Genomic DNA, 25088 nt, shown 5'->3' with positions numbered 1-25088 from the left:
TAGAAAACGATTCGATGGTATAAATCAGTTGATAAGTGGGATTGAAGTACGTTATGTCTACGCAAACCCAGCACACTTTGCGCTGTTTATCGCTGTCTGTAACATTAAATACTATATTGCCCCTGATCGGTTTATGTCGGGTTTGTTTTCTGTTTGACACCGACCCGTGCTTTATATACGACTTTACACGAGAACTACCAGTTGCCGATTCATTCTCTGAATTAAATATTATATAATCTCAAATGAATTTATTTTTTTTTTCATTTCTTACGCGTGTTAGAAATTTTTATAATGTTTTAACGCGTCTTTAGTGAATTACCGTAAGTTATTGGAGACAGAGGAGTCTTTTTTTAACAAATTTATGTTTGCATGGGCTAAGCTATGTTCTAAGTTTGCATATGTTCTAGTCAAATTTGGGGATTTGTTTGCGTAATAAACAATTTAATTTGCTCATAGTTTTTCTTTTGATTAAAACGTTTACATTAGTTGCAATGCAATAATTATACATTATTTTTGTGTTCTATTTTTCAATCTTAGCGAATAAAAAAAAAAAAAAAAAAAAAACCATAAAATAAGAATTGTTTTTACTTGGCATTGGTTTATGATTTTACAAAATCGAAAATATTTAATGTTATTTCCTTTAAACGAAAACTATTACATAAGAAATAATAATTTTTTTGACATGAAATTCGTTTCTATATTTTATTAAAATTTTCCTGTTAAATTTGTTTATTATAATTTGCAATGGATTCAGTTCGCAATCCATAATTTTGGAGAACAATTTTTTTTTTAGTTCCAAAAAAATTCTTTCAATTTAATTTGTTAACGTGATGATGATGATGGTGGTGGAGTTAGAAGTAGGTTCATTTGATTGAGAAAATTTTAAATCCACTGTCTAACGGATTAGTTTTGAATAAAACGCTTTGATGTTTAATTGAAAAAGTATTTGTGTTCATTCAGATTACACTCCGTTTTCTATCAAAAGTTTTAATGTGAATTGACATCAAAAGTGCTGACCGACTATGTGTGACTTAACTTAGATATTTTTTAATATATATTATTAGATCTATATATAGTCTACACAACTGTAATTATTTTAGTTTATTGCTTTATAAAATTAATTTAAGTAGTAATGAATAATTAAAAAATCTAATCTTAGAAAAAAATATATATAGTATTTTCCTCAGTATAATTTACAAAGGTCCTTATAATTTCTGAGATAATAGCTCTGAGCTATGCTGCAAGAAAGTAAGTATATAAATCAATTAAAAAATGGGCTATTTTTTTTATTATTGACGTTTCATGATCCACGAACTCCAAAGAAAATAAAATAAATGGGGAGGGTAATGTTTGTATGTACCTATGAAAGTATCTATTGTACCTATGAAACTGTCTTTGAAGTTTACTAACTTTTGAGTGAATAAACCGGTTATGATGAAATTTTGTACATAGACTCGTGTATATTGGATAATTTTATGGTAAAATATTGGCGTCATTATCTCTACGAAGTGGGATAGATAGTTTTTTGGGGTAAATTTTGTCAAAATTTTGCAATCATAAATTTTATATTAAACTTAGTACGTGCTTCATGCTTAACTTTTCATTTTAAAATATGTTTGTCCCAAAATTCCTCCTTCCCCAAAAATCGAAAAATTCTATCTTTTAGTTTATTGCATATTTTTAACCAATTTTTTTTTCTTCCTAAGCATAGTAGTAAACCAACGGAATGGTCTAATGGTGAACTCGTAATTGCAAATCAGCTGATTTCGAAGTCGAAAGTTCTAAGGTTCAAATCCTAGTAAAGGCGTTACTTTTATACGGATTTGAATACTAGATCGTGAACATTGATGTATTTCGGTGGTTGGGTTTCAATTAATCGCACATTTCAGGAATGAAACTATACAAGACTACACTTTCATAATATATCTAAGGAAAATTATATTTTTATTATAAAAATAGATTAAGAAACAATGCAAATAAATTCAAATGATGAGGTTCTTACGACCGGAAGTTGCAAACTTAGCTCTTCTCATTGTCAAGTAAAAACAGAAACAAAACAAAGTTAGACAACAGTAGGAAGCGAGTTATTTTACAAATAATAAAGTAATAAATCTGATATTTACATTGGTTGAGTGAAATGTCATGTTTGCGCTAGTTACTGTCCATTTTCGCTATAAAATGAAGACTTATATGTAATAGCATAATAATAATAAAGTTGAAAACCATGTCTATTACTACTTTCACTGTAAATTTTAAACAAATCTTTATTAATTAAGTGTTTTAACATAAAAATTCAATAAGAATAGCTGATAACAAAGTTGTTATACTTTCCTGGCATTGGTGATTTATTGTTACATAGTGGAAAAATTATACACGAAAACAAAAAAAAAAAATATATATATATATATATATTCTTTTTTTAAACTTTTATCGGCTTCCCCACTCCAAATGTGTTTTTTTTTTGTGGATCAGTTGCACTGCTACTACGCCTAGGAAGACATAAAAAATCAGTTAAAAAATATGCAATAAATAAAATAATTTTTTTTTCGATTTTTGGGGAAGTGCAAATTTTGGGGAATTTCTTTTTAAATGTTAAGTTAAACATGCATGCATGTAGTGTGCTTAATATAAAGTTTAAGTTGGAAAATTTTAAGTAAATTTACCACAGAAAACTATCTATTCAACCTCTTAAAGATAATGATTCCAAATTTACCGACAAACTGCCCCATATACGCGAGTCTCTGTACGAAATTTCATCAATACCGGTTTATCCAGTCAAAAATTAAGAAGTTTTTAACAAGCTAACACATGTAAATACGAACGTATATACGAAAATTATAATTTTTTTTTTTTTTTTTTTTTGGCGTCCTGGGTAATGAAACGATGAGAACTGCAAAAAACCCTTTTTTTTTGTTTTATTGATTACATTAATTTCCTTCTTACTGTTTAGTTCTAGACTATAATGTCATGAAAGGTAACAAAAAAACATAGACAGCAACATTATAAAATAACAGTTGTACGATAAAAAACCTTTTAAGAATAAATTGAACTTCTTATTTACGTTTATACACATACAGAAACAAAAATAAAGATTATATTATTTACCTCAGTTTTTAGGTTTAAAATATGTTTTATTACGTTCCAATATTTTCTTTATTAGAAATTGCGTTGTTACGATTATTTTTAATAATTGTATTTTCCCGGTGTAGAGCAGTAATTATTAATCTGTGATTATATTTATCCTTATATTATTTACTTTTGGAAATATTATTTATTAGAATAGCTTGACGTAAGTCATCAAAAATCGAGCGATCCGAAATAACAGCGACGTCATTTATCTTTTGAATACGTATGAAAAGATTAATATATATATATATATATATATATATATATATATATATAAGACTAGAGTTTAAGGTAAAGTTAAAAGTAATCAAACTATTAAAAATTATTTCACCTTTAAAACTGCAAAGTTTGAATAAAAGAAAAAAAATTAAATTTTTTCCTTTTCCTTCATGTAAAACGAATATATTAATAAAAAATAATCTTTTTTATTTGATGAAGGAAAATAAGTCCGAAAATAAAATGTATGTTCACTTAAAAGTCCGAAAATAAAATGTATGTTCACTTAATTAATTACGTTTTTTCTAGTTTTGTTTATAAGCTAGTTTTTATATTATTTTTCAGAACATAAATTAAAACCAGTTAGTATAATATAATATACTGTCCTTTGAATTATCTGCCTATGGTTTGTATTACTTTTAAGTACATAAATTATATTTAATTAGTAATTTCGTACAAAATATTTAACATATAAATTATTATTATCGTTCGTTTTAATTACCTAATAAAACTGGTAACAATTATGTAAATTTTTCATGTATATTCCCATGTTCTTGTACAAGGGAAATTAACTCGTTTTCAATTGAACTATATATTATTGTAAAATAATTTTGACTGTTAGTCTTTGATATTATTGTTATTTTTTCATTGTTCTGTAACCTCCGAGAAAATCTTAAATTAAATAGATTTTGTTTATAATGTCTTTTACAGTACATTCTCTGCAGATATCACAATTGCAAGTGTTCTAATTTAATTCAAGCGTCTAATATCGTTCATCTGTATCACACTTACTTAATGTTTAATTTTTTTTTTAAATCCTGTTTACTTGATGATATTTTCCAAAGAAATTGTAATAACAACTGTAATGATGTTCTTATTGTTCTCATCAATCAGTAAGATATCCGGTCTGCTTTTTGGCAGTGGTCCTAATTGTTATAACTGGTCGATCCTATAGTACTCCATCATACTTATTGAAAGATCAATGCATAATCAGTAAGGCAATGTAAACTCATCGCGAAACCAACATTTTTTATTGACCAGTTGATTATACATAAGTTTAGCAAGTTGTTTATATAACTCTTAGATAAAGCAGAACAGGTGGTAGAAACATATTTAACTAATTCAACAGGTTTAATACATTTCCTGTACTTATTAATAACTTTCTTCTTTAGCATATGCTACGTATAGCTCTTTGTATGCATTACTTTATCCGGATATTTACTGCGTACAAATATTTTACAATTATTATTTACTATGTACAAATATATTATGTATGTATATTTACTTTTCCATTTATTTAAGTGTCTTTGGTTACCCGTTATGCTAATTTTGCAATACTTTATTACTAAATTCAAGGGTTTAATTCCTTTATTTGTCTTAATAATATTATTTGGCCAGTTTCATTGTTGTACATATTTTCTAAAGTATTTAAGAAAATTTTTAAAATCTACTATTATAATTTCTTAAAAATCGTACGTAATATATAGAAAAAAATTCAGCGTGGTTTTTACGAAAAAAATTGTCTACTGAAACAGCCATTTCTAAATTTTTAAAAGATATTTTTACATTGTGATATTTTAAGTGAGTAGATAATAAAAATTTTCATTTTAAATTTTTTGAGATCTCAATAAAACATTCGATTTACGGCAGATTTTTACTGATAAAAAATGTAGCAGCTATATTATTAGAGGAGCTGCTTATAATTGGTTAAAGTCATACCTTACCGACCGTAAATAAGTAGTTTAAATTTCATCTTTTAATAAGAACTGTCATATAAAATTCTCACTTAAAACTGTAGAACGCGTATTAACTCAGGGAAGTGTTCTCGGTTCCTTCTTTTTCTTATTCATTATAAATGACTGCCTCAAAATCTTTAACGGTTTATTATAGTCCTTTTTGCAAATGTCAAAATTGTATCTATATTTAATAATTGTTTTTAGAATGAGCTGAAAAAATCTACGATAGCAGTAAAAAAATTATTTACTGAAAAGATTGTAACCACTTAATTTTAAACATGGATAAAACCGTTGCGTTGTAATTTTCAGGTAGACTAAACTCTGATAATTATCTGGATACAACTGCTATTAATAATAACGATAATATTTCTGTTGTCCACAAAGCGAAATCTCTAGTGTTTATTAGGTGACAAGTTTTCATGGGATGCTCAAATTGATTTCTTTTGAAATAAAATCAAACCGTATTATTTTGTTTTAAAGCACGTTAATAAAATGTTATGCTTTTCACCATATTACATTTATTATGCTTATATATATTCTAGTCTGAAGTATAATACAATCACTTGGGGTTCCCTCAAAACGTTAGTACGAGTTTTTAAGATGTCAAGGATCAATTTATTCTTGTGTTTATATTTATAAATTAGCAAGAATAGTCCACTTACTGTTAAAAAATAACAATATCCACCAAACCAGACAACAGATCTCTTTTCGTTTAATTCAACAAAATGCTTCTGCTTATGAGAAAGGCTCTTATGCTTCGATTGTCATTTTTTATTAAATTATCGAACCATTTAAAAAGTCATCCCATCAATCTATTTAAAATGTAATTAATAATCTAATTTTACGGAAATAATATTCTCTGTGGATAATTTTTTAATATTATTAAGACTAATTAAAAAAATATATATTTATGTATATAATATATGTTTTATCCCCAACCCGTTCAATGTGTAAGTAAATATGTGGTCAAAATAACTTTCAATAGAAAATTCTGAAGTGTGAATTATTTATTTGTAGGTTTATTTTGTATCTATTGTATTAATTTTAACATTACTTTCGATGTTTATATTTAAATAAACATTATGAACTTTAATGTTACTAATTTTTTTATCTTATAATTTATGTGATTTATTTATAATTAATCTAATAGGATATTTTATTTTATTTTAATTACTTTTTTAACTTATTATCTTTCCCATAAAAATTTCATTAATAACTTTTGATATTTTTTCATATTTTTTTTTTACTAATCGTAAAAATATTTTTACAATCAGAGGTTAGTAATTATTAATAAATCAATATATTTAAATTAAAACAAAAAAAAAACGTTAAAAAAAGGGAGATTAAGTCTGATTCGAACCGCTGCGCCTTCCTGTTGTAAGATAAAATATTTCATTAATTAAAATTTTATTTGATTATAACGCTAGAAGCAATGAAAATAGTACCACTTATGATATATCGTTGAAAAGCTCTCACTGAGGGCTTATTACTGCAGTTAAGAAAAAATTCCAAAATCAAAATATTTTGAATTTTGAGTTTTCTGGACACTTTCGGTTCAGTTGATGTCAATAAAAAGGAAAGGTGCACAACTATATGTTACAATAGTCCTAAATCCAAAATGTCAACATACTATGGCTAATCGTTTTTGAGTTATGCGAAATAAATACGCACATACAGCGAACGCCTAAGACTAGACGTCACGCCGAAACTTATCAAAATGGATTCAGATATGGTCAAAATTGATATTTACGTTGAAATCTGAAAACCCTAAATTTTGTCGAGATCACAGTACTTCCTTTACTTCGTACAAGGAAGTAATTACATTTATGTTTCGGAAATAAAAAAGGAAAAAATTAGGGTTAGTGCTATGTAAAAATCACAACTCAAGAAACAACTAAAAATGTTTAGGATTTTGAAACTTTTTAAAAGTTTTTGTTGTTTATTGTTAGTACGCCAAATTCATGAACGTTATTTAGTTACAGTTGACAAAAACATTTTGCAAAATCATGTAATGATCATGTAAAAACCATGTAATATTTTCGCCGCGGGCATAAGCCGACCATTTTTCTAATTTCAAGTAAATTCCAATTTTTTTTGTAAAATAATCTAATAATTAAATACTAGCTAATATTACATTGTGGTGTTATTACTATTCGTCATTATATATATATATATATTTACTAGTATAAATGCAAACGTTTGTCATTTTGTTTATTGCAACAACATTTCGTGAGAACCATCCGACCGATTGCTTTCAAATTTTCAGGATTCATTCATGTTTATCCTAGGAAGATTTAAGCCACAGATCGAGGCCATAACCGCCTTCGGAGTGATGTTGTGAATTAAATATATTCATTATTAAAATATCAAAGATTAATGTTTTTATTACATTATATTTTTATCACCACGACAACAGAAATACAATGAAGTAAAAAGACTCTTTCATTTTCCTCTAACGAATATCTGTGAAATACGTAATATTCACACTACTAGAGTTAATACTATTATGTCTTTTGTAATCAAGTTTTTTTCAAGTATTTCTAAAGTCTGTATTCTTCCTTCTTCGACGTTTCCTCTTCTCTTTTCTTTTATTCTATATAACATCCCTTTTCATTATTAATTTTTCTTCTTCTTCCTTCCATGTAGTTTTTTCAGTCTTTTTCAATATGTCTTCTAAGAAGAGATCGAATTTAGCACGATTTATTACTATTAAGCGTTGCCGGATTTCACGAGAACAAGATAGCAAAGAGGAAAGAGATCAGCGACTTGAAGCTGGTAATGTGAATATAAATGCGAAAATTTCTCACAACCATGAGGATAACGAACGCGTCGAAGATCCAGGAGGCTCCGTTCCCTGGTTACATTAAACATACTGGATAGTATATATATATATATATATATATATATTATTTTACAATGTTTATATGATAATAATTAAAATATGAATAAAATAATTAAAATTGAATAAATTTTTATTCTACTGATAAATTTTCTAACATGTTAATCGCATTTTAAGGGATTATAGAGAAAATTTAGAAATAATAAAATATTCATTGGTTATTTAGTTATTGAAAATTTCATTAAACTAAATACATGGTAGAAGTAACACATAATTTATCACTATATCTACCATAGTAGATATAGTGGTAAATTGAGTAACACGAATCAAAAACTGGTTCACGTAAAAATTATATATATATATATCTGCTTAATATGTGGTTTGAAAACTTAATGTAACCTTTTTTTATATAATTTTGAAATGACTAATTACTTGTATAGAGTGCAATGTTGTGGATGATTAATTATTTTAATGATATTATAAATAAATGATTACACATGACACTTTAAAGTAATGGTATATTCCTACGAATTATGTTTTATTTCGCTTTGTATTTGCACGTAAAATAGCATGCAGGAAAATCAATAACAATATACATTGTTGCTTAGTATATATTTCGCATCTCTCACAGTATATATTAACACAGTGGGAATGGTGTAGCCTTTTGTAGTAGAATGAATGGGCCGTTAGTGTTATTGGAGGAATTGTGGGTACAAGAGTGCACATACACTAAACTCACACATATAAACCTACGCAGAAAACACTGAAGATTTACACTTCCAATGTTTCCTCTACTTCTCTTTACCATTACGTATACGCTCATTCGTTTGGCCAAGCTATCTACTAGTTTTAACAGGAATTGCGTTTTGTAACTCGCACCGACTACGAAGGCGATTTAATTAAAAATATAAATAGAAAACTTGTGTCATTAGTAATGTTAACTCTGGTTCACTGTATTTATTTGCGATACACTTACTATTGTTACAACTAATGTATAAGACAATTTTGGCCATTTCTGTTTCATGTAAAATACAAAAAAAAAAAATAAAAATAAATAAAAAGAAAATAAATCTAGTGCTTTGTTATATGTGAAAAGCCACTTTATTTTTAGATTAAAAACCTTGTTATTTTGTCTTTTTTCCTCTTAAGATTAATTATATTACTTTTGTCAACCACATCCAAACAAACTGAACTCATATGAGTTTGCTCACACATACACATACACACCCGCGCGCGCGCACACACAACACAAATACACACATATATACTGTTCTGGTCTTAGTATTTTTATCGTTGAAATTTGTCTTTTGTAAAACAAAATAAAGAACTCATCACCTCTAAAATTAAATTCTTTGTTAGAAATTATTTTCATTTTGATAAATTTACGACTTAAACACTTTTACAAAATTAATTGTCGTTTTTAATTGACATAATAACAGTAAATATTATATTTTATATATATATATATATATGTGTGTGTGTGTGTGTGTGTGTGTGTGTGTGTGTGTGTATAAAATAGAATATTTACTAATATTTATTTAATATTTTACACATATATTACTATTGTCAGTTTGTTATACAATTTATGATTTTTTACAAAAGAAACCATTTTGGTGTCAAAAAATGCTGCACACTTTATTGTTAAATAAAATCCCGGCGTCGTAATTTGATCATAGGCTAAGAACTTGAAAACGTTTAAAACCTCTTTGAACTGTTAAATTTTATTAAATGTTAAAATGGTAATAATACTTATGGCAATAACACTTATAATAAAATCATATTTGAAATTGGGATGATAAGTATGTATAATTACGTACGTTTCTATGTGCATTCATTTTAGTATGTAATTCTCCCTAATTGTCTGAAGATAGTAAATTCTGATTTTTATGTGATGTCTTATTTGATAGGAACTCTCTATCGAAAATTTTCATTGTAAATCGTACCTTTTCACTGTAAGAGTTTTTGTCTACCTAAAGTGAAGTAAAATGAAAAAAATATTTTTTTAATGCAAAATACATTATTTGGATTTTTTTAGTACGACTAAACTACTGTTGATAGATATGCTAGGAATATAATATTATAATATTTTATTTTAAATATTTTATCGTTTTTTTTCTACATTGTAATTTATTTATTTATTTTTACAGATGTCACCTACAAACCAAGACCACAGCTTCTTGAAGGTAAGTATTTCATGTGATCAATTATTGTTTTCCATATTAACAGAATATATATGAGTAATTAAAAATAAAATTTATTTTAAATTGTAAAATGTCCTTTAATGTGGATCATAATTTGAAAAAAGTTCTATAAAAATGTACACTACCGAAATGATTATAAGTTAAAAAATGTATATTTTTATTACGTAACAAACAGTCAAATAATTTTATCGTGCGCATCATGATGCTATACACTATAATTGCATTAAAGACTATACATTACACAGAGTTACTCATATCTGATATGATTACGTAATGTATCTATATACAACTGGTATGTCTTGCAGCAAGTGTAGAAATGTCCAATTTTTTCCTGAAAACAGTTCGGAAGCCTTCGAACCATATTTTTAACATCCTTTGTAGTACATTAGGATTAATAGAATTCATATAAATAAATATGGTGCGAAGGGTTCGGACAGCTATCAGGAAAATGGTGAACAGTTAGTTCCAACACTTGCTCTAAACATTACCAGTTGCGGATAATTACATTCCATGTACCAAATCAAATGTAAGTACAATAGGGCCTCTCTTAACCGAGGTAATTGGGAGTGTTGCCGTTTGGGTAACGGAATCCGCGGCTAACAGAGAACATAAGTTTCGTTCTTACATTCGGGCAACAATTCATATTAAAATCGAATTGATAGCAGAATAAGCCAAGAATTAAAAATTATTATAACAATATTATTATTTTATTTTACTCTACTCGTATTTATTACAATAAAATAAATAGTCACAAATTGCTCTCGCATTGTCTTACATAAACTTAAAATTTTAACCAAAACGTCTGTCTTCTTTTATCTTAACTGAGAAACACGGTTCATAGCAGCACGTTCACGTCAGTTTCGTATTACCGTTAAGTGAAGAAGATGAACATCGTTTCGTTATTATAAATATTGGAACGCTTTTGTGAGAAATATAGTCCCTTCGTTATGGCTAACTTTTTGATTTTCATCAGTTGGTTCGTCTTCGTCACTGGAAATTTCATTAGCACCTATTGTCATACAAGTAAGCAACACAACATACTACTCTGTATCACAATACAGCTGATATACACTCACAAAATATATACCGATTTTTATGCGTATAGTAGGTAACAGAAACCAAAGAGTATTATTGTTCTATTGTCCTGCTTTACTGCTACGCGCTGTAAATGCGCAATACTAGTTACTACGCAATAGTAATTACATACAACGAATAATTTTCAGTAATAAGTTATAATAAAATTCGTACATGGTGTAAACGGTATCTCAGTTAATTTTTTAGTTTCACTGTACTTCAGACTTTTTGGACCTGAGGTTAATTATGGATTTAATGAATGATTTGAAGAATAGTGAAAAGATGCCATGCCTAAGCGGGATTCGAACCCGCAATCGCCGGATGAAATGCCAAGATGCTACTCGACTACGGCAGCCGATCATCTCAGTTAAGAGAGGTTCGGTTAAGGGTGGCTCTACTGTATCTTTGTATTATAGTCCATCATGGAAGTATAAGTGTTTAGTATTATGACGTACACGATAAAATGATGTCACTGTATATTTATATGTTTACGCACACAGTATCTTAGTTAGGCGTGACCAAATCGAATTTATTTTTTCAATTCGGCTCGAATGTTTCTAAACATGGGGGATTGATCATATTTTTGTCAAAATTCGTCAAGAATTAGAGGGGGGATATCGCGAAAAAAACAATTTTGATTTTCTTCACAGACAATTTAGATAAAATTTATTTAAAAAAAGCTGCAGTGTATTTGTAAATAATCAAATTTTTTTTCCAAAAATCAACTCCCACCTCTTAAAATTAAAATGTATATTTTTTGTTCATGTGTTCTATCTCCTTTCGTTTTAAATATTTTTCAAAACCTTTTTGTTATTTTAGACATCAAATATAGGGATATCAAAATGTCTTCTACTTCACAAAATTATAAACCTCGGACCTTAAACAGAATAGTTTTTTTGAAAATGTTTACGTTCTTGTTTTAACGTTTATTGGGAGGGGTTGATAGATATAGAGAAAATGTTAGTTAAGCAAATTAATTAAGATTCACCTGTATATGAATATTTTTCTATAAAAATTTCTTTAAATTTATTCCCTAATTCAAAAGAAAAAGTAATATATATTCTGTTTTTTTTTCTTACTCTTTTAATATTATTATTATTAATAGCCAGGAAAATCACTCAATACGTTACCAGTATCAGTTGTAATTTTAATTTAAAAATTCGTGTTAATGTCATGTTTTAAACAAATACTATTAAATATGAAATATTATAAAAAAGTATATATCACAGTATCTCTTGGTATATGTGTTCAGATTGTCTTATATTATCTTAAAAGAAATTGAAATCGGCTTTTAATGGCTCATATAAGTGTTTTTATTAAACGTTGAAGATGATTTTAAAAAGTGTGTTATTGAATACATAGCCAGTTTCAAGTAATATATTTTCAGTTATCTTAATCAGATTCCACGTATAAAATTCAGAAAATTGACTGATTCTTTTTTCCGGAATTCTATTATAAAGGCTGAGCAAACTGTTTTCGAGGTATCAGATAAATCGCTAATTTAATAGAAAATTTTATGTACTACAATTTTCATGGATGATTTATTTCATTTTCATAACGTGCATTTTTTATGTATTTATACATAAGTTCCGTTTGTACGTTACTAAGATACATTTACAGTATTTTATGTTACCTGTCTGCTTCGTTACTTAATTAAAACAATTTTTGCTTCAATTATTTTTAAAAAGCTCAGTTTGCTATCACTCTGATAGAAGTTTGTTCGGGTTTAATACACCTGCGCTATAACGTGGTTTAACGAAACTTTAAAAAGGACTTAAAACTATCAGATAGCTTGCTTTCTAATGCGTCATGTAAACTATTCTATCGTTGATATTTTAGTAATTTTTACTACTTTTAACCCGATGTATATAGCATTGGGCCAACCTATTCTTGAAAAAAAAATTGTTATTTACTCACTCCCTAAGTTTAAAAAACTTTAAAAAAAAAGAAATAAGAGAAAATTAAACCTGCTTTTAAAATTTTTAATAAACAAGACTAAAATTTTAAACAATTTCCTAGGAAATGTTTTATCTTTCTATTGGTATAAAACTGTTAAGGATGCATTTTACAAAATTCCTTCCGTTATATTACAAAAACAACATTTTTATAATTTATTTGCTGAGAATGAATTTTAATGAATGACTTCTGGGAAAAGAGTAAAAGGAAAACATTGTTCAAATTTTGAACCTTTAAATAAAAAATAAATAAATTTAAATAAATATAATAAAAGTTATTTATTCTATTATTTATTTAAATAAATAAATGTATTACTTCTTTTTAGCAACACTGAATATTTCAGATAGAAACACTGGATTTTTCAGATAATAGATTGCAATCTTCTTTCTTTTTATGTTTTAGCCCCCGAAACCACGGTATACCACTGAAGTAATACCACTTCAGAAGATGAATGAGGATTATATGTATAAATGTAAATTAAGCGTAGTCTTGTTCAGCCTCAGGTCAACCATTCCTGAGACGTGGGTTAATTGAAATCCTACCACCAAAAAACAACAGTAACCATGATCTAGTTTTCAAATCCGTATAAACGTAACTTTTAGGTTGCAGTCTACTAAGTACTAGATAATGTCAGCCTCCGTGACGCGAGTGATAGTATCTCGGCTTTTCATTTCGAGGTCCCGGGTTCGAACTCGGTCAGGTACGGCATTTTCACACGCTACAAAAATGTCCATTTCATCTGTTCTTCTAGAGCAATACCTAACGATGGTTCCGGTGGCTAAAAAAAATGAAAAAGCATTCTCATTCTTCTACAGATGTTCTCGAAACGAAAAATTTCTTTCGATTACTTTTTCTTTCGAAAAATAAACAAAATTTTATTGATATTTTTCTTTCGATTACGAAAAGTTTTGGTACAACCGGTATTTTTATTGATAGAAGGTTTATTTCTAAACTTAAAAAATCTAGTGGATTTTGTCTGTTTAATATCGAATATCGCTACTTATATATTCTTAAAAAAACACAACAGCTTTATAACCGTCAATACTCTTCATCTCTGATACCTAGTTACAAAATGCTGTATGTTGAATAAATTTTAGGAACATATTTATTATCAAGTTTGTATTTTAAATTAGACAAAAATTAATTTTAAAGTTAAGAGTTTCGTCTATTATAAATAACAGTTTTCTCTATTTCATAACAGTTTTCTTTATTTCAATAACAAACAAAGAAAGGTTGCTTCATTATTTTTATGATGGTGCTATAATAATTGATCTCTATTTCCTTAATATCTATATTATAAATTGTAGTTATATTGTTAAAATAACATATATTAAGAAATACGCGTAATTTTTTTTTCTTATATTTTCTAAATAGATGCATTGTAATAATTTTATAAAATTATAGTTTAAATAAGAAAACGTTTTACAGAATTTCTTATTGACATAAATATATTTTTTTTCTTGTATAATTTTATTCTTTTTTATTTTATCATTTGAGATTAGTTTCAAATTTCAACATTAAATTTAAATGATTATTAAATGAACTGTTGAATACAAAAGAGGGTTTCTTTTGTAAAATTCTTAAACCAAAAACTAAATTCTTTTTTTTTAATAAAAAAAAAATTATTTTGATTCTTTTAAAGCAAAAATTAGATTTAAAAAAATAAGTGTACTGTCATTTTTATTATTTTTATTACTCTTTAGATTAAATATTCTCACTTCTGTATTACAAGTTCTAACATTATTGAAAATATTATCATGGAAAAGGAGAATTTATAAGTATCTAAATATGCATATATTTAGAAAATTTGCAATTTTTACTGTATCTTACATTGCCTAGAGGTAACTTATCCTCTAGACGGTCTCTTACTTTGAATTTCTTTTGATGTATGCGTAACAGCGATGTTCCTCACCTTTGATAGAAGAATATTTATTGAACCCTTGCACATAACTCTTCTTTTGTATATTATTATTAAAAAATTCTATTTATTGGCATTATTATTAATATTATTTTAAAATTTTTATTATAATAGTTAATAAAATTAATTTTAGATGACAATGTTGTGAAACTAAATAAAATTTTTAATTAAGTTTAGTTTCCTTATTTTATATAAAAGTATTAAGATTAATTGCGTTCACAAACGAAATTCGTATTAGCTTGTTTCTAAAACGATTAAATTTTACATTCATCGATTACTCTGTTAAAATTTCTCTTATTGTCGACATGTATTTTAATCACGTGCGTGAAAAATAATGACTAAATATATTTACTTTTTCTTCACAATTTTGTTGTTTAGATCAACATAATCAATCCTTGGGGTGGAATATTAGCGTCTCTGACTTTCATTTGGAAATTTCTGAATATAAATTCCGGTTGTTTGGCAATTTTTTAAATTAAAATGTAAATTTTCGTAATAAACAAAAGTAGAATAAAAGCTGTAATTTAGCACTCGGGTCGTTTACGGAAGCCATGAATGAATAAATTAATATTAAAGGATAGGAAAGTTGTCATGACAATCGCAATCAGTGACATCTGTTTCAGTAATGTAAAATTTTTAACGTTGTACATTCCTAGTTTGGTGATCCAACCTGAGCAAATGTTGTAAATTGGTATGATGAGTATTTTTACCAATGCCAGCTTGACAGTCGTAATCATAAAATTTGTAAAAAAAAAAAAATAATTTCTAAATGAATATAATATATTTTACTTATATTGTGTTTTTATTTTCTATTATTCGATGTAGGCTCTCATTAATCATTTTATATGAAATTTTATTTCTTATATCACTTTCAATCTAAATGCAAATGTCTTACTTAAAAAGAAATATAATTAAAATATTTCGATTTAATTTAATTTTTATTTTTTAATTTAGTTATTGTTGAACAGTATTTATTATTATTTTTTATTTTCACCTTCATTTACCTCGCTCCCCGAATCTGGAACAACATCAAAGCATAACTCAGCTCGGGGGGGGGGGGGGTGCCTTTGCCTCAAACTATCTCGGCAGAAAACAAGGTTCTGGTCAGGTAGCTGGGACTCAGTCTTGTAGTATTTGCCACACCTCTTACGATAGGAAACCCAAAGGGATCCTCACACCGGGACTCTGCTCTTAATGTTCTGCCTCTAATGGGGAACCCCCAAGGGTACCCTCCATCGGGACTATGGTTTTATATTCCCTCCCCCAAAGATGCTGTGAGGGAGTCAAGGTCCAATCATTGATGGTGGGACGCCGGAGCCTCTCACCCTTCCTTGACAGGGCTGTTTCCTACACCCATCAGCACTGACCAGGCGCCACATCTTCATGTCGCAAGTGAAGCCTTGCATCCCGTACCACCGGGTGCATGTCCATGCAACCGAAAGGAAGGACACCGAGCTTCTCGCCGGCAGTCCTTCCGTAGATGACCGGCCTCACCACAGGTGAAACAGTGGCTTCTACTATCTGGCCAGGTACACAAATTGGCTCTGTGGCCTGGCTTCCAGCAACGAGAACAAAGGTTGACAAATAAACGTCTCATAGCCCTATAAGCCACCCATCCAGTACAGATACGTCCATCAGCCAATAATTTATCCACAAGGATGGGCGGCACAGCCACATTGACCACCTGCGTACCACTATAGGCCGGTCGCATGGATATAACTCCGATCGACACTGACTCCCCCGTGATTTTTAAAAAAGATATCCTAGCTTATTCGTTCAGCAGCAGCACTATCGGCCCGCACCCGGATTTGGAGGTCCTCATCCTGTCTTTTACGTGCAAAGAGGACCTTGACTTATGGGACCCTGGCAATGGGGCCCTGGCAATACCACTCCTTTCATTGAGCAGTGCATGTCAGCGTTTTTCCCTCCAAGTTTTCAAGTTTTCCCCTCCATTTAACTACCATTGTCGTCGTCGGTGGGCCTACCAGCCATTTCCTGCCGACATCCTTCTGCATCGACACTAAAAGGTGAACGAAGTGTTTCTTCCCCACTCGTAGACTGAAATATTCAACTGTGCAACGCAAAAGTTGCCCAACTCACCCCTATGGTTCTGCAAAACACACCGCTCGTCTGTGCCCATCCTTCATCACCTGAGGAACCGACTGGCAGACAATGGAGGCTACATCATGGTCTCCAACAGCCAATTTAATTATTAGGACGTTATCAATACGACCAAGGTCAATTTGGGAACCACTGCCGTCCCCGGACAGGTCTGGAGCAAATGACTGTACAACAAGGACTTGGTCGGCTGTCAATTTTCCAGAACGAGCCAGGTTCCCAATCCATGGTGCTTTACAAAATACCGGAATGTGATTTGGGTGATCGACCTCATCCGCCAGCCGACCAAACATCTATGCGAATTCAGTACCTTCTTCTACCCCAGCGGTGTCCTCCACTAGGACTTTAGATTGGAAAACATTCTAGGCCAGCCTCGAAGGACCAGTCCCCCAAGATCTTCGTCATCATCAATCATTCGAAATTGATTGCAGCACATGACCAGGACGCAGTCCAGTTAAGACCCGCGGCTGGAGTCTGCAAAACCATGTCCGTGACAATGAAATATGTTTGGGTGGCCTCTTCCAGTATACCCGGCCGAGTTGATTGTCCCTCCTGGATCTCTACGATTAATTTATCAAGAACATTTTGAAACATCTTCAATCATCTTCATCATACAAATAGAGGCATCCATAAGTTTGGAACACTCCTTGATTTTTATTTTTGTGTTCGTACCTGCCGCACAAGCGAGCTTAACTTCTATAGTGGTTAAACAAAAAAGTCATGTTGTTAATAAGACTTCTCTTCCAGAGTCTAAGGCTCTTTGCACCACCTGCACTCTTCTTCCCCTTTGACTCCCCCGACCCCCAAGCGGGAGACGTCCTGGAATGACCCACACTTCTCCAATTCAGTGGCCTCTTCTGAGGAGTACAAGGAACCCCTACCACCAGCCTTGGACTTCTTTGTTTCCTCAGCAACCGGTGGAGAAAGGTGCAATCTCCGTTTCCCAGATGTCTTCGGAATTCCCTGTCCCATATCATCGTCAGACATTACAGGAAGAGGCAGGAAGTCCTCCTCAAGGCCTCTACTACCTACGAAACCCGCAGCGGCTAAAACCGGCGAAGCGATAGCCTGTCCCCGCCGCCGATCCGATGTGCCTTTCTTCTTAGTTTCTCTGCGACTTTCTACCAGTCGCTCCTCATGCCGAAATTCCGCAATTTCAATTTCTGCCGCACTATCGGTCCCGCTGCTGTCCGAGGCGACCTCACGCACCAAAACCCGAGAAGCACCAAAATCCTCTCTAACAGGTGGGGGACTGATCTAGCTCGGTCATAGTTCAACAACATCAAAAAATAAAATAAATAAAAGTTATCTAAAATGAAACAACACTAAAAAACGGATGTAAACAAACTGAATAAATTAATACTAACAGCTGTATATGCAAGCAATTAGTTCTCCGTTAACGATAGGGAAACTCTTCATCGCAAATCAGCTGATTTCGAAGTTGAGAGTTCTAAGGTTCAAATTCGAGTAAAGGCAGTTTCTTTTATACGGATTTGAATACTAGATCGTAGATACCGGTGTTGTTTGGGGTTGGGTTTCAAGTAATCACACATCTCAGGAATTGTCGACCTGAGACTGTACACTTCATTTACATTCATACATATCATCCTCTTAAGCCTCTGGAACCACTCTTACAGTATTTCTGGAGGCTAAAAAAAAGGAAAGCCCAAATGCATATGTTCTGTGATTTGACATAGCCAGACAATTAATGGAACTAGGTTTCGTTTGTTAATCATATAACGGGGTTTTATGCCAGGATTTTCAAAAATCAACGACAATATTGCATTTATTTTGGCTTACCGGTTTCCAGTAATTCTTGAAAGCGTTGTCTTATTCGACCTAAGTTTAGCCTTCTTGCAGCTCTTTGGCTCATCGAGTATGACAATCGGCTTTCATGAGGTAGACGCCTTCATCACTTACCGGTTGGCCGCATCATCCTCTCTTGAACATCCACAATAATTTTCAGCCGTTTAGAGGAATAATGTTTTCTGGTTTTATTCAGGAGATTACCAGTTGCTTCTGGCTTGAAAACCGACTTCAATACTGAGGTCTTGTCTGACCTAACACCAAATTCTATCTACACTTCTTTTACGTTGTTACAACCAAATTTTTTATACAGTTTTGTTTTCCAATAAACAGACGTTGCTGTACCATATATTTTATCACGATTTTCAAAGATAATATTTTACTCAAACAATGACAACCCCCGGTTACGAACAATAAAGCGTAAATCACTGATCTATGCACCACCTGAGACCAGAAGCAGTAAATGACTGCAAATATATGTAATTTATTCCAAATTAGTACACTGCAACATGTTCAACTGGTGAACAATAAGCGAACCTCCCTGCTCAATGAGATGAGAATTGTATGTAGAGATGAGAATTGTATGTATGAACATGTAAATGAATTGTAGTTTTATACAGACATTTCTGAGAGTTAACCGTCGAAGTATACAAATATCACTGTCTAATATTTATATCCATATAAAAGCAGCCAACGTTTTAATAGAAACTAAGAAGCTTCGACTTTGAATATCTAGTGTTATAACTAATTTGCGACGGCGAGTATACCATTATGCCAACCCAGTGGGTTAAATGAAATTGCTGAAAATGAACATTGTTTTATTAATTAATAATAAAAATCATGAGTTTTTATGAATTGCATTAAGAAGGTAAATAAATAAAATTAAATATTTGTAAAAATGTTTTCATTTTGTTATGGAATATCGAGGAAAGAGTGGCAGGTTTTTCTTTGTTTTCAAAAGCAGGTTTATAATGAACTTACAAGTGGGATTTTTTTTTAGTGCAGATGTAATTGTAAATTTTATTTTTTTTTAATTACTTCCATCTTCTTAATACATAATTACACAATCATATGATATTGGAGAATATTTTATTTAAAATAACAATTTTTTTTTGCCACTAATTTTTGGTGCTCTGTAATTTTTAATATGATGTATTTAAAAAAATGACAACGAGGTAAATCTAATACATTTGTTATAGTACTTCTAAATAAGTTTTTTTAAGCATTTATAATCTTCGTAATATGAATATATAGGATAATACAGTTTACACCCGTTTATGTTAATTGTTTATTTTAATAATATTCGATGTATTTTAATCATAATTGTTTTTATTCAAAATATTCTAAGTGTATCTAAGTTGAACCCGGGATATTATAAATGTAAGGCTGAAAAAACTCTACCACTCTTCTGTGTTGATCAAGAAAGTTAAATTCTCGTATATAAGTATTATACAACTTTGTATAAACTTGAATATACGTGCGTGCGTATACATTATATTATCATACAATGTACTGCAATGAAATATTATATTTGTTTATCCAATATTGTTTCATATTAAAGTCAAGGGTATCATATCTTTATTTTCAAGAAGTTTTGTGAGATATACACTTGGGTAATGGAAAGGAAGGTATGCTACCGTCTTACCTTTACTTAAAATGAAGGGATCGCGAACGGTAGAAGAGGTAAAAAACGAATAGAGGAGATCTTCTCAAGCCATTTGTCTGAGTAGAAATTTTCCACGCGGTGAATACTGAACCGTACTATAATATGAACGAAAAGTATCACTCCTTTTAAAATCTAAAAGTTATAAAAGTAATATGCATAAGTAGCAAAAATTACTACGTTTCTTTATGTAATTGAGTATTAAATGATTGCAGTATGTTAAATTATATGTACTCGTATACAGCGGTTTCTTTAAATATATTTTCTTATTCACGACAGCAACTTCTTAAATTTAATTTATCTAAAAAGAAAACTAGAGAGAAAGTATAAGGATGCTGGAAATTTATTATATTTTAATATGAAATTTTATTTCCATAATGTTATATTCATGAAGCGAACAAAAAATTAAAATAAAATAAAGTTTTCCAGGTTTTTTATGTTTTGAATTTAAGTAAAAAGCATTATTATTATCATTTCTTGTTTTCTAGAAATAAAATTAATTTGTATTAAAAATATTTATTAAAATAAAAGTACAATGCAAGGATATGACTACTATTAAAAATATAACTGTTTTATTATTTTTTTAAAAAACATAAATAATGAGTTTAGACAATAATTGAGTGAAATATAAAACGGATTGTTATTAACATTTATTACTAACAAACATTTATATAGAATGCAAATTAGGATTTTAAATAATATATCAAAAACGACTTATTATGTACACTCTCCTTGGCCCCTAAGAAATAAAAATAAATATTTCGGGAAGTTGGAAAGTTTAATGATTAAATTGGTTCAAATAAAGCAGTAAAAATAAAAAAAAATCATTAAGTAATATAATTTTTTGAGAGATTCATATGAATTTTTATAATGATGTTTAACTTGTATATTAAGATAATGATTTTCTCTAATAAAGTTGAAAGATTGTGTGAAACGAATTCAAAGTAGAAAGGATTCATTAATTTGTTGTTTTCCACAATCTATCCTAGAGGTCTTTCTTATGATTGTTACTTAAGGGAACTGAAATAAAACGTAAGATAGTAGATAGAACTGGTTTTCCTAAGAGTATTGTTGTTCTCTTTACAGCTACTCAGCAATTAACTGAGGCAAGTTGTAACTTTTGTGACTGAAAATCATCTAAATTTAAGTAAATTTGACATCCTGATTTGTAGCCGTATGTTTAACTCAGAAGAAATCTCCTCGCTTCTTATTTTTCATAATAAGCCTGGCGTAGGAAACTTGTTACTCTAAAGAATCGTTATATTATGTTCATTATGCGTCTTATGATTCACTTCAGGTCAACTACACCCATTATAGTTTTGACGCTTAATAAACTTAAAAAGAAGTACACTTAAAAAGGTTTAGAAGAGCTTTAAAAGAAGGTGTTTTAAAACAGAATGTTATGAGACTTATTTTTTAATACGTCTTAATTTTTTATATAGATTTATTTTAGTAATAGCAAACGATGAAAAACTATGGGTAAATTTTTTTTTTATTCTGGTTAACTTTTTATTTGAAAATATTACTGATATGATAAATTATTTTATATAATTTTCTGAATTTCAATCAATACGAATCCAATATATTTTTCTAAAATAAATTATTTATAATTAGAAGAAAATCATAAAAAAACATAAAAAATTGATTTTCATAAAATAGATGTTTTATTTTCTGGGCCTTACCCCAGAACTTAACTTTTCAACAATATTATCGTATCTGTAAAAAAACGTGATTACACTATGCTTGCGTATTATTAAATATAATAATTTGATAACCATTTTTACACTGAAATAAAATAGTTAATATTCTTTGACACATTGACATAATTTACCGCACACTGCATAGCTGTGGTGCATTTTGGTGCATATAACCGGAAAATGGGATGAAAGTCCGTCTTTTCCTCGGTGAAAAGCTTATCAGACCGCACTGTTCAAATTACGGACTGTATAATCCGCTTACGACTGTAATAATTTTCCCTCGGGTTTGCAGACCAAACCTGACTCCTACCTTCTACGTTAACCCCGCTACTACACCGCACATAATGTACCACGTGATAAATGTTCCCTAGAGTGTATTTTCAAGCTTATTTCTGCTAGTGGAACCGTTTAAATATGAATCTAAAGTGATAGGGAATTCTCTCTTGTCTATTTTTTTTTCTTGTAATCGCTTATGCGTGTAATAAACGTAAATGAAACAGGGATAAAACATTTTTATTTATTGCGTAAACGGACAGTCAAAACGTTTTTCCAATAGGATAATCTCCTTTAATAAACTGCTAGAACTTCAAAATATAGAGCTTATGTTTTTTTTTTTTTTTAATGAAAAATTTCTTTACAGTATGTAAACATTAATAATTTCTATCTATATATAAAACCAGTAATTTATTTTAACTACACGATGAATTCCAGAAAGCAAATAAAAATAATTGTATAAATAACATTTCGTATAGGTTTTGTTTTTAGCAAATAAAATACTTTCAAACTTCATAGAACTAAGAGAGGATTTTCTATATTCAAAATAACTTTATTTTTGTTTTAAGCAGTAAACTGTTCAGTGGTATTTTCAATAATTATTTTTATAAGTAACCAAAACCTACAAAGCTTTCGTAATGTTTAAAAAAATTCAATTTTACTTAAAAATTAATCTCATTTGATGTTGATGAAGCCAAAATAATAACGTAATTAAAATTAGTACACGGCAAATATCTCAATATCGTAGATCACAAGTTTAAGCCAAGACCCCCTGTTTTAACCACAAAAGGAATAGAACGATTAATATTTCTAATACAAGAAAAATTTAAGAAGTAGATTATAAAAGACTAGCTCTACAGTAGATAAATGCCGAAACTCTCACCGGTTCCCAAAAGTAATAGATCACATTACAAGCGTAAATTGATGTCTTGAATGATACGTTCAGATAGACACAACTGCAACAGCTAAAAATCATTTACCAACAAAGAGCAGGAGATGTAAAATTACAGGTGATACTGCGCTATATTTCATTTACATACTGGAATTATTCAAGAAAAATGAAGTAAGTATAGCCTACTATAGACTGACTTATCCATCCTAAATAAATAAAATATAAAAGTGAAAGAAGAAATCATAGAAAAATATAAATAAAAATTACATAGAAGTAAGAAAATATATCAATTATCTCGCTTATCAACTCAATAACAGCAATTACTATGAAATCATTCTTGCTACTGGATTGGAAAATTTGCAAAACTCATTCACTTACGTAACATGATACACAGGCATTTTTAGCAACTGTCACGTTTTTGAAAAATTTCTTAACTTTTGACATCTTAAATTAATAGTTGTAATTTAAGACGTGATTTGTGCATCAGGAAATCTCAATTGAGATACATTCTGAACCCGTAAAACAAAACAATAATAATAGTAATAATAAATCAAAGCAGCCGATGCCCGTAATCTCATGAAAAAATAATATCAAAAAGAAATAAATACAGAATAATATAAAACAAAATCATTTAAGTTAATACTCAATTCTGATTTGTACTATTGATTGATAAACCTTTTTAATTTATTAATAAAATGTTTTATTATAAAATAAGTAAAATTACCTATAATAGGAGTAAGTAATTTATTAATTATAATAAAATTGGAAATAACACTTGTCTACAGATTGGAAAAAACTTTTCGGAACAGAAACACCAATAAGTTGTTTTTGTGCACTGAATTTGATAATGAAGTCAATTTTTTCCCATCACCCATCGCATTTTTGTTATATATATTCTGTTGCACATTTCTATTAAATACCGTTTAGAAATTACTAAATATAAAATGGTGGAATTGATCAAGTTTATAAGTATAATACATTTTGTAATGGTATGTTACATATATATTTAATATTCATATTCTATTACGCATATTAAATAAAAACACCTTATAGAATATAACTATAACAGATAAAACCTACCTAAAATCTTTAATAACTGGATCAGTGAAGTAATAAACTTATTCCTTTTGTGTACCGTCTCTCTCATCTTAGAAACCAACAGTAGTCACTCATCATCGATTCGTCCCATTTATCTTGAATAACGGTGCTCCATTTGAAATATATCCGGGTAAAGTCGTTCTCATTTCTTATCGATCATAGAACAAAACTTTGATGGGAAAAAGTCAAGATGGAAATGAAAAAAATCATTTTTAATGACATTCAGCATAAATTTTTATAGTTGAACAAATGTATCACTAATTTCTGCTTGTTATTTCCAAGAAAACCATATATTAAATCCTAAAATGACTTTCATGCCTCTATTCAAATTTATCAATATTTTCATCATTGAGTAATTTTCTAATTTGACACCCAACAAAGATTTCCTTTTTTTATTACCCTTTACTTAAAAAAGAAAAAACTTATGTTTTATATATATATATATATAAATCCTTCTCCTTCTCTATTAAGTGCT

At 29.4% G+C, this 25088-nt stretch overlaps 1 protein-coding gene across 3 annotated transcripts in view; it reads left to right on the top strand.

The window, feature by feature from the left end:
* The window catches only part of LOC142319063 (agrin-like), a 968658-nt gene that overhangs the window by 76260 nt on the left and 867310 nt on the right, over positions 1-25088 (top strand). For all 3 annotated transcript variants that reach the window (XM_075355916.1, XM_075355919.1, XM_075355917.1), the window contains exon 3: positions 10065-10100. In XM_075355916.1, the coding sequence (XP_075212031.1) occupies positions 10065-10100 (36 nt within the window). The remainder of the gene's footprint in view (positions 1-10064; positions 10101-25088) is intronic.

The sequence above is a fragment of the Lycorma delicatula genome, chromosome 2 (genome assembly GCF_047948215.1).
Source record: "Lycorma delicatula isolate Av1 chromosome 2, ASM4794821v1, whole genome shotgun sequence".
Taxonomy (NCBI): domain Eukaryota; kingdom Metazoa; phylum Arthropoda; class Insecta; order Hemiptera; family Fulgoridae; genus Lycorma; species Lycorma delicatula.
Note: the sequence above shows the minus strand (reverse complement) of the source record. Positions and strands in the feature narration are given on the sequence as shown.